This window comes from Lutjanus erythropterus, chromosome 13, assembly GCF_056507025.1.
Source record: "Lutjanus erythropterus isolate fLutEry1 chromosome 13, fLutEry1.hap2, whole genome shotgun sequence".
Lineage (NCBI taxonomy): Eukaryota > Metazoa > Chordata > Actinopteri > Lutjaniformes > Lutjanidae > Lutjanus > Lutjanus erythropterus.
Genome location: NC_139329.1, coordinates 22,104,539 through 22,116,453, shown reverse-complemented (window position 1 = coordinate 22,116,453; position 11,915 = coordinate 22,104,539). Strand labels below are relative to the sequence as shown.

General features: G+C 36.8%; 1 protein-coding gene across 1 annotated transcript; it reads right to left on the bottom strand.

The window, feature by feature from the left end:
- Positions 1-2,117: 2,117 nt before the first annotated feature.
- On the bottom strand, positions 2,118-11,538 carry rnf141 (ring finger protein 141). Its single transcript, XM_084735050.1, has 6 exons — positions 11,407-11,538; positions 8,361-8,558; positions 6,977-7,085; positions 5,095-5,276; positions 4,110-4,217; positions 2,118-2,803 (listed from the first exon to the last, which is right to left on the bottom strand). Exons 2-6 carry the CDS (start codon positions 8,495-8,497, stop codon positions 2,653-2,655), a joined length of 687 nt encoding a protein of 228 aa, XP_084591176.1. The 5' UTR covers positions 8,498-8,558; positions 11,407-11,538; the 3' UTR covers positions 2,118-2,652.
- Positions 11,539-11,915: the final 377 nt, after the last annotated feature.

The window sequence follows — 11,915 nt, the reverse complement described above, 5'->3', positions numbered from 1 at the left end:
ACCAAAAATGACTTTTGGTCAAACATAAATTCACATGTTTTGGTAAATTAAATGAACATAAATCAAATATCTATTCAGGAAATGGCTACACTGTGAAATTAAAGGCTTATCATGTTAGTCTTGAATAAATGTGGAGTTATTGTCTTGTATTTGGAAAAAGATGTTTAATTATCTACGTGATCAAATGCAAAACTTATTAACAAAAAATGCTAAATTAGCATTCCAACTTTAAATAATGAATTATATTTCAGTTAATTCAAAATTCATCACTCTAATGAAAATTAAGCTTAATACTTTTCACATTTTCTGAAATACTCCAGCGTGTATCGAGACCTCATAAATCACAGCCGCGTCCTCTTTAATGAAAAGTGCTACCTGTGATTCATGTGATCTGGAATCCAGGCCAGAAATACTTATTTAAAATAAAACTAGTTTGTGACTTTAAATTCTACTTTTAATTCTACACTACTTCATTTGTAACTGAAAAGCTGCCTAATTTCAATAAATCTGTTATCTTCAATCATAGGCATGACAAAGCAGAGCAAAGCAAAGACAGGACTGGTTGTTTTGGGAGTGTAAATTACAGCACTTCTACAGCAATCAGATTAAAATAATCTTAATAAAATTACAGTAAATTGAAAAAAATATCTATAAGTAAAAAAGATGAGAACAGCATGGATGACAAATAGTGGTTATTTCAAACAGTGAAGAATACACCACAGCAAGCCGTGTCAATAAAATCATGTAAAACTATTTAGTCCTGTACACTCCAAAGACCATCAGCCACTATGTCGTGTTCTGAGCCTGATCAGAACATCAGTTTATAACAGGTTCACATAACACAGCTCATAAGGCATGTCATGTGGGATATAAACATGCAGGGTTACATTGCACAAACTACAGAACAGCTTTACATGTGAAAAATAAATTTGGTTTCACAGTTTCACCAGAAACTGTGTTTTAGATTTGCACTTAAAGCAGAAGTGTAACATTTTGGGAAATACACTTTTGGAAAACAACTTGTCTGAATCTGACCAAAGATAACAAAATCATCCTACCAGCACCTCTAAAGCTCAGTGATTATCACATTATATCTTGTCTTGTTTGACCATACCAGAGCCAAATTGTGCAAATAAATGCCCATACAGTGAGCTGAAGCGTAAGGAGTGAGAAAAAAACAAAAGACATAATATGAGCAATATCGCAGTGATGACACTTGCCATTACTCCCACTGTAAACGAATAACTAACTAACTAACTAATGTAATTTTCTTATGACAGCCTCATTTCTGTGCAGTAGGGCTGCATGATTTGGTTAAAAAAGTCATATTGCTATCATTTTGAATGAAATTGCAATTACAATATGTGACACGATAAGTGGAAATGATCAGTTTTGCATTACAATTTCAAAACTATTCAGCTTGTGATGATGTCACTTACGTGATGTGATTTATTCAGGTCTTTACCAAACAAACATGTTGTCTTTCATCTGGAGAACATTGCTATCAGCACTACAGTAACTCATTACAATGCTGTTTTGTCACACATTTTGCAATTTGGCTCTGGTTCTGCAATTTGGATGTTGCACTTGGCTATATTGCGATTTTATTGCCATTGCCATTAATTGTGCAGCCCTACAATACAGTTTTCTTATTCATATCTCCCAGCAGCTCCCCGATATCTTTGTAAAAACAGTGCTATAGTTCATATAACATGTACCGCTCTCTCAAACCCATAAAATGACTCTCAACCTTCATGTTGACTCCTGACTGGAGCGGATATAGAAATGTCAAAGACATCAGGTCATTTTGACCAGAAAAAAACTGGTTGGAGGTGAAGCAAGTGCAGAAACTTCACAAAAATAGAACCATGGTGAGTGATTTTGCAAACAAGCGGCATGTTGCTCAGCCTGTTCGCTGATGGATGGAGGTTGTGACATTGCGATGTGCTCATTCGCATCGCTTCCACTAAGGAAGCAGTGTGACGTGTTAATTATTGAGCTTTAGAATGGGTGTGTGGATTTTGTTATGTTTGAGCAGAGCGTGACCACCCTTTGTGCTAAGCTAAGCTAATCAGCTGGAGGCTGTAGCCTTAGCTCACAGACAGACACAATTCTTTCTAACAGAAAGAATAGGCTTATTTTTCCAAAATGTCCAACTACTCATTTAAATTTTACAATTATGAATATATGAGTCATACTTAACAACCCTCTCTGGAGGACAGGACAGTCCCTACTTCACCCTCTTTGTCTCTGCTTCAGTCCCACTCACATTAACATGAAAGGCAACTTCAACTTGGATCTTCTTCTCCCATGTTGGTTAAATAACTCCAAAATTACTGCAAGACCTGTACTTTTGGTTATTCTGTGTGTTAAATTAATAGATTATAATTATTACATATACTGAACATATTATCACACACAGTTCCCATAAAGCACCACATCTACAATACTTGGGTTACAAAGAGCATCCTGGGATTTTTTTAGGGCTTAAAGGAGCTAGAAACTTTTATGGTTTCCTCTGCATTGCTAGCATTGTAGGAGGAAAAAAAAATCTCCTCCTCAGTGAAAGTGACGTTTTGTGTTGCGACATTTAAAGTCTACTTGGTACAGGTCGATTTCCCTCGTCAGCTAAGTGTCTCAGTGTTAAGTGTGTTAAGGCCTGTGTGGGTGGCCCGCCTCATCAGCCAAGTTGAGGATGTAGCCGGCTATGTCGTCCTCCGTGGGAAAATCAGACATTACCCATGATTCATTGGCAGCAGTCACCTGCAGGCGGCATATCGGACAATTTCGGCTCTGCCCGCTCCTGCAGAAACAGAAAAAAGAGTGTAATAATCACTGACTACATTTACATGCACACTAATTTTCCACTATTATTCAAAATATGATAACATTATGAACTTGATACAGGTCATGTGAACAGCTAATTCCATTTAGATATTCCAGATTAAACCTTAATCCAAATGTAGCAGGGATTTACTAATATTATTTGGGTTTTAGGAGCATTCTTTGGCATGTATACAGCACAATCAGAATAAGTGTCTCAAGTGGGGTTTTTGCTGCAGTTTGTGAAACACATTCTCTTGTCTTGCGTGTTTAAAGTCAGCTGTGTGTGTTGTAAACAAACCAAACAGAAGATAGATTGCAAAGCTAGAATAGAGATGCATGCACAATTTCAGTCAGCAGGAGAAACACACCTACTCTTAAACATCAGGCCTGCAACTAATGATTATTTTTATCATCGCTTTATCTGTTGATAATTTCCTCAATTAATCAATTAGTTGTTTGGTCTATAAAATGTCAGAAAATTGTGAAAAATGTTGATCAGTGTTTCCCAAAGTCTAAAATGTCTTGTTTTGTCCACAACACAAAGATATCCAGTTTACTAACAGAGAGGATGAAAGAAATCAGAAAATATTCACACGTGAGAGGCTGGAAGACTGTTGACTTGATTTTCTTAAAAGAAACTGCTCAACTGATTAATCATTTATCAAAACAGCTGTTGATTTATTTAAAAGTTGACAAACATTAACTATTAAGCATTATGAAAGACTTGGATATCAACAGGTTTTTGTAAATGCACAAATATTGCAACCATGACCTTTTCAAGACGGTAGCTGAATGAATAAAAGATGGAGGTGATGGAGGTGTTCTGAACAAATTGTTGAACAAATCCGTCACCAGTGGAAAACTGAAAAAATCTGCTTCAACTTGGATCTTCTTTTCCCATGTTGGTTAAAATAACCCTGAAATTACTTTAAGACCTGCACTTTTGGTTATTCGGTGTGTTAAATTAATAGGTCATAATTCAGATCAATAGATTATAGATAATAATTTGGTGTAAAATGGTTCAAGTGCTTCCAGCCATTCCATTTTTCCATAATCAGAATATGCACTGCATGTTAAACAGGAATATTAGTGGGATATTAATTTTAATTAGCCATGTAAAAAGCTTAGTGAAAATATTGTTTTTTTGGAATAAGGTAAAAAACCTGAATACTTTGTTCATGTGAACGTAATCACTCTGTGTTTGCTCTTATCATAGGTGGCTAAAACTTTTCCGTGACAAGACAAATTATTGAAATGAATTCCAGCTTGATCCATAATCTTACCATTTATCAATGCATTTCTGACAGAAGCTGTGTGCGCAGGGCAGAATGAGGTCGGCCTTTCCGTCCATGCAGATACAGCACTCCTCCTCATCAGTCAGTTGCTTCACTCTGCATGGGCACACAAACAGAAAAGAGATTAAGTTTTAATTATTTTCTAAGGAGGAGGGCACAGCTTTTTCTAGAAGTCTTATTTTGCCTGATGTCGGGTGAATCTTGATGGTTTCCAGTCAGAGGATTTGCCTGAGAAAATTATCCCTCAGTGTTATAAAAATGAATGAAAATTTAAAAATGATCCCTGCAGCTTCCCTGGCTCCTCCTATGGATGGAAATTCATCCAGGGGGATAAACAGCCAATCTACTGCAAAATAAGTTGTAAAATCCATCAGTTAAGCAGCCTGTGGGACATTTAAGAACCCCTGACACTGACACTGACAAACATGGTGAGCAGGAACAAAACTTTGAACTGCACTGATGGATTTTTTTGGCCACTTGGGGACTGAGGCTGAACATACACCGACATATTGTCACCTATTTAAAGTTGTTGTATGGAAACTTCTGTGGTAGCTTGCTGCAATCGGTGTGTGAGTGTGTGTATAAATTAGTAAATCAGAGGCAAATTCTGAAGTGCTTTGGATTAAAGTGATATATAAACATAGCCTGCTACCATTTAGCAAATAACAGGGAAAACACAGGGAAAACCTGTGTAAGCAGAATTGATAACAGCATTGTTATCAACACAGTCTTATCAATTTCCAATCCCTAGAACTATCAGCTATGGCTGTATACAGGCTGAAAGAACAAAAAAAGAGCTAAAACTAAAAGAGGCTATAAAGCTCAATAATTATCTTTAGGTTTGTCACTATGAATAACACATTACGCACTACACATGATCATTAATCAATAAAAATACTGATTAGTCCAAGGTAAAAACTGTATAAGTCATCACATCTTTGACTGTTTGAAGGATCGCTTCATGTGCACCTACCTGCCCATCCACATGCTGGCCTGGCAGGAGTCTGTGGAGGGGAGCTGTGCAGACGAGCACTCAGTGGCGCCCTCTGCAGACAGAACCTCAGCAGCCTGGCTGGTGATGTCACGGTAAAGCTGTATAAACTGGTACAGGTTCATGATGCGTGATGCTTCCACCATACCATTCTCCTTGTTGATCTAGGTGGAGGCAAATGCAAACACGACTCATATGTCACACTGGTATAACAACCTGTATTCATGTATGCAATAGTTGGGTTCCACCAATGTGGACTTTTGACATTTAAACACTATTTTATTTTATTTAAGGAGTAAATGAGTGAGAGAAGGGTAGGGAACAAGGAAACAGGAGAGTTTATGGAAGATGAGGATAAATGAATATAAATGAAAATGAGCATTGACACAACAATAACCTGTATGTATAATTTTTCTTGGCTTTGTTAAACATATCTGAAACTAAATGTGGTGATGCCTATGACTTATCATCCTTGTGGAACCACCGTCAGTGAAAGCATCTGAAATAGCGTTTGATCACTCTGAGACAGTAAAACATGGCTTTGTTGTAGCAGCCATGTAAATTATCCTTCAGTCCTTTGCAGCACAAACTCAACAGTGTGTTCCTATTCAAATTAAATTGCAGAATGACTCGACCACAATGGAGTGCAGGTGGATTACTGAGGGAACAATATGCAATATTTCTGCCTGCAATAACTTCATACCTCCCCTGTCCTCCAGGAAGAAAAATACTGACCGAGAAGTGTGACATACAAAAAGAAAATATTAGATACGGCTGCTTATCTTTTGAAACAGTGCCCTAAAGGATTTGGTTATATTTTTTAGCAGACATGGGTAATCACATTTTTATAGGCACAACACACCAGCTTTATTGCTGCATTTTCTTTTATTTTATGGATTCCTTTTTTAAGAGAAGATCTGAAAATTAAACTAGATAAGACGAGCAAAGTCAAGCTCAACACATAAAAAAATTCTGTATTAAAAACTCTGTTTCTTGTTCTCTTCTGTTGCTGATAAAACTCCCCTGTTAATGACTGGTGCTGTTGGAGGAGAGAGTGAACAAATCGGTGGTGTAGGGAAGGAGAGAAAAGCAACACATAAAGGAGAGGGACTGTTAAATTAAGAACAAGCACCAGTGAAACAATGAACACTCTCATTTGTTAATGAGGGATAGAGGCAGTTAATGAACTGCTTGCTGATCTAATGAAGAGAGAGAGATCTAATGGGTATGCAGCTGACAATGTTTCATGCACAAGATTTTAACCGTGAGGTTGGTTCTTACCAAACAGTCCAGATTTGTTTTGAAACTAATTTCCACTTACTCTTACTGATAAATAGGGCTGCACAAATGATCAAATATTAATCTTGTTCATGACTTTGCCTTCCTACTATTACATTAACATGATTGACTGTAGGGCTGCAACTAACAATTATTTTCATAATCGATTAAAAAAAAACGCTGCTTTCACCTCCATGTTGTTCTGCATTGCTGCTAATGTACAAATCTGTACTAATTAAAGGTGAAGGTGCAATAAAAATATTTTATACCTAAAGTCAATAAATAATCATGATCTTAATATTGATCAAAATAATCTTGATTATCATTTTGCCCATAATCGTGCAGCCTTAGTGATAAATTTGTGTAACAAAAAGACACATACATACTCAATAATCTCCCTGACCACACTTTCTCCCACACATAAATACGTTACAGTTTCATTTACAGTTTCGTTTTTCATTGCCTCCAACCGCATCCATCGTTCTCTATCTCTCTCTCGCTCTCTGATGCTCAAACACAGAATCAAAGGTGTGGGCAGATGCTGTTTTTGGCATGTGATGTGTGCACAGAAGTTCTTTGGTCTCACCTTGGTACAGAGCACCCTGACAGCCACCTTCCACAAGGCCGTGGCATCGGATCCTGGCTGCACCTCAAACAGCAGGTGCTTCTGCTGTCCAGCAGCTAGCTTGCCCGTACTGAGAGAGATCCAGCAGGAGGGAGAGGGTATGTTCAACTCAGTAAACTGTTTTGCATCATTTTTACAGCAGTAAAAAGTACAGTGTATGAACACATTTACAAAAAGGAATGGAACCAGAATCCATTTTAGATGATGATTCACATGCACACCTTATTCTACTTTGTTTCTACACTGTGTTCAGACTAAAAGGTAACAGAACAGCTGTTCATGCTGAAAACCTGCATAGGCTGACGTTTTTCCACATAGGAAATTGATCAGAAATCAATAAAGAATTACATCAATAAGCAGAATCCATAATGGCATCGGTATCAATTGAGTCTCATCACTTTCCATCCCTAGCTACACACACACATAGTAGGGATGAACAATTAATCAAAATCAACATATGACCTACTGCAATTTTCAAATTGTAGGAGGCGCAATTTTTGTTACAGACGAAATGTGTATCAAAATACAATTTTAAATATAAATATATATATATATATATATATATATATATATATATATATATATATATTATATGCAATATAAAATTAGACAATACAGCTATTGCTACAGACTTTGCAAAACTATAGAACACAGAATAATGATTTAAAAAATATAATTTTCTCTAATATCACAAATCATATCACAATTTCAGTATCTGCCATATTAAACACAATTAGATGTTTTTTTCAAAATCGTTCAGCCTTAATGCAAATTCACACAAAGTAATGTCCAAGCCTCGAAACATTTAAGGAACACATACACATACATTTAGCTGGGAGTTTTTCCTGAATTTAAATCGTATTTCTGGCCATGGATGATGACAGCAAAACAGCTATATGTAGTTTACTGTGTGCACTCTGCAATTAAGGTGTTCAGATCAATCCAAAAATTAAACAAAAACTCAATACAAAAATTAAACAAAACAGTCTACATTAATACTGTATCATTAACTTTCTTTTGTCATAACTTAAAATACTTTAACTATGTTATCCTGCCTCTCAGTTAGCACCTCTGAGAGCGGCTAAGCTAAAATTAAATTGACAGAATAAAGGCTTCATGCCTGGGAAGTAAGATGGGTCAAAACCTAGATGGTAGAATAGCACTGAAGCTAACAGTGCAGTGTTTCACAATAAACTGGACTAAAAGCCAAAAAGAAAATTATTTGAAAATCCATAGCATTCAGGTATAATCTGTGAAATAACTCAAGTCAGCATTCCTCACAGTCATTTACTTAAAACGTGTCTGAAGTGTCCACAGTTTGTGTCCAGAATGGACTGTGACTTACACGTCGTTAAGTTCAGCCACTCTTGCCAGAAACTCTTCATAGGTCAGATATCCACTGTCACGTACCAGTCCAACATGTTTCACCAGCTTCTCAGGCAGATGGTTCATCACCGCCTGACCTGAGAGCTGCTGGCCCATCACGGCAGCAGCAGCACTTACAAAGCAGCACCGGCAGAAGGATCATTCAGTTCTGCAGAGCCTGGTGGGAAACAGTTAAAAGTCATTTTTGTTCATATTAGGGGTGTCACAATTTCAATATTAAATTGAAAATCAATCAAAATGAGCTTTCAGTTTCAATAACCGAAATCAAAACCAGAGCCTGAGATTCTCCCAGATTTTTTTTCCCTCTTCACTCCCACCTACTTGCAGTGTCCAGCCCATGTCCAAAGAAAAAAGCAACACTTCAAAGACCACACAGCATAGCTTACTGGCCATTACATCACACTTGATACCATAGAGACCATCTTTTCAAAAGGTAGTTGTCAGTGCAACAGAAAATAAAGTTCAAAATCCAAAAATTTATTTGAATAAAAACCTTAAAATCAAAAGTTAAATCTAACTGTAGATTTCAAGAATCAGGAGCTTTAGTTTACAAGTAATGTTTATATGTTTTATGTTTTATGTCTTTCTTTCTCTGATATAATTTAGCCTTTACTCATTCCACAATACCACAATTTCACATGTATGACATTTACATTAATTTACTTTTAAAGCCCTGACAGAAGAAAAAGAAACAAAAGAGACAAATATACAGCCAGCATGAGACACAGTATTGTATTAAAAATATAATAAGTGTCAATATTTACTGATGATGTGTGGTTTGAGACATTCAAAGCTTAATATGTCAAATAATATTAATACATCTGCTGACTTCAATTAGCATTTCATTAGCACAGTAAACTGGAAAACAAATTTGATAAACCAAAACCAATTATTTATTTACCCTTTTTCTGAGAGAAATCAATAAACTGAACTTTTACATTATAGACAATTATGTTGCCTAGTAACACACTACATGACCCAAGTTATGTGGAAACAAATATGTGATTGTTGAGTATAAAATAAAAGCAAGAGCATTAATATGCTAATGTTACAGCCTCCACTCCTGGGAAAGTTTTTTTCCTTTGGTACCTGGCTGCAGGGATTTGCTCCCTTTCAACCAAAAGAACATCAGTAAGGTTCAACACTGATGTTGGGCAAGAAGTGCAATCTATGTTCCACTTTATCCCGAAGGTGTTGGATGAAGCTGAGATATGGGGTCTCATTGAGAAGTCTGAAATCTTATTTTACCTCAGTTTAGGATGTCATTTACAAATGTGGGTGTTACAAAAACATGCTACCAAAATGCATTTAGGACAAAATCCCACTGTATCTTAAATGAGGAATTACAAAACTGTCTTAAGAATGTGGCCCTGTCCTAAATTCAAAATAGCTGTCAAAAATGCAGCATCACTGCTTTGTCATCTGTATGGAAATGACAATGAAGGAATCAACATGACAATAGAGATATTATGACTGAAAGGCAACTCAAACCATTATGCCCCTTTAAGTTTCCCAGACCATGTATTAATTTATATATTGATGGCCAAGATAATTAGTTTTGTATTTGGTAATTTTAATTCAGATCTTTATTTTGGGCCAAGGTGAGGTTTCCTCTGCTCCACCAACATGATTAATGCCTCAGACTTATCAAAACAAAAATTGGATACTCATCTTTCCTTGTCCATAGTAGCCAGCTATCCAGCCAGTTACAAATGAAGTGTTACAGGTAGTCTCATGCACATTCTAAGCACAGATACAGGTATGACAGGATGAGTGCTGATTGAAGAATTGAGTTCACAGTTCTAATGAGGATATGAGGTGTGGCGTTTCTGAGCGTTTTGTTTTTCTTTTGTTTGTTCGTTTCTTTTCTGGTGCTTTGAGCCTCACAAGCAGAGTGCCATCTAGTCCCATTATATTGGAGAGAAGGCCGTCATCTCTACAGCCGATATTTCCAAAACTCTGCAATTCACACAAAAACAATATAATTGGATAAATAGCACTACAGGCCTTTTGGAGTGAAATCTCCCTTTAAGATAAGACAACCAGTTAGCTGGAATGAGGCCTCAGGTGTTTGTACAGCCCAGTTAAGTTCTTCCATATCAAACAAGAAGAACTACTTCTTTATGGATCAGGCTTTGTGCATGGGGAACTGTCATGTTAAAACAGAATGGGGTGGACAAATGGCCACATTATTGCCTAAAATACCCTTTGAATGGCATTAGAATTTCCAATTGGAGCTTAGTGGCCTACTCTAAAACCATGACAACCAGCCCTAGACTAAAAGTGCACAGAACTCTGTGGACATGGGTGTCCACATACTGTATATATGGGCATATAGCTTCTGTAATATGCATCTTGATGCGGTGGGTTCAGTTAATCTGAACCAGCTGGGGTTTTTAAACTACAATTAATTGGGTTTAACTGAATCCGTGCTAAACTGAAATAGCTAGTCAAGTGTCACTTAAAAGTGAAAGGAACTAACGTTGGCTTGATAAGATACATCCTGCTACATCAGCAAATATTAACCACAATAATATTTCACGTAGCAGCTGAGCCTATACATTTCAATTGCAATGAAGAATCAAATGTCAGTAAAAACATAACCATGATTTATAAATTATTTGCAAATGGAAATTGAGCTAAACAAACAAGAACTGCACCTTAGCTGAATTAGCTAACTAAGCCAGCATCATGTGATAAGGTGCAACTGTCAGTAGGTTAATGGTCACTTACGTCAAGTGCAGCAATATTCTTGATTAAAAACACGTAAACGAGTTGTTTAAGACACCATTATTTAGATATAACCCACCAACGAACCTCCTGCTAATGTTAGCAACAGCGGAACACTTCTAAACAGCAGTTTGCTAACGAGAAGTAGCATTACTCTGCACGAACTAGCTAACCATTCAACAAGCCATGGGTGAAAAAGCTAAAACTCTCACAAAGTATGAAAGATAAATATGGCTCTCTGTTGTAATCTGAAACAAACAAGCTTCTGTTCTTACCAGAAAGTGAAACTCAATATTAAGAGGCAGGTGTTGTCGTCCAAACTTCACGACAAGCTCCGCTGTTGGGTTTCTGTTTGTGTTGACATAACACGGTCGCCGGATGATGACGTTGAATTGTGCTGCACAGTTTTGTCCAGCGCCGTACATGAAGGGAACCTCAGATCTGCGAAAAATTTCGCGAGAATGGTCAACTTAACCCAAACTACGATCTTTTCATGAACCTCACTAAGTGTTTTTGTCCGTAAACATACCTAGATGCTAATCACGGTGCTGTCACCTTAGAAAACATGACAATGAAGACACAACGCGTACAAATCTCACGAGACTTTCGCAAATCAAGGATTCTCCTTTGAAAACGACACAATTTTCATTCAAACAGCACTTTACCGTTCATATGGGATATACCTAATAGTGATTTTGCTTTAGACTTTAAGAATTTGTAAAACAACAAATGAATATCATTGAGGTGAAAAAACTGCGTTTATTTTTAATGTTAGGATAACAAG

Bases quoted from the DNA above. Each gene is read 5' to 3' on its own strand.
- rnf141 (XM_084735050.1), bottom strand. From the start codon at position 8,497: ATGGGCCAGCAGCTCTCAGGTCAGGCGGTGATGAACCATCTGCCTGAG. The intron at 5,277-6,976 runs GTGAGACCAAAG...GCCTCCACCTAG, and splicing joins TCAGGGTGCTCTGTACCAAG to ATCAACAAGGAGAATGGTAT. The intron at 2,804-4,109 runs GTAAGATTATGG...CTGTTTCTGCAG, and splicing joins CAGAAATGCATTGATAAATG to GAGCGGGCAGAGCCGAAATT.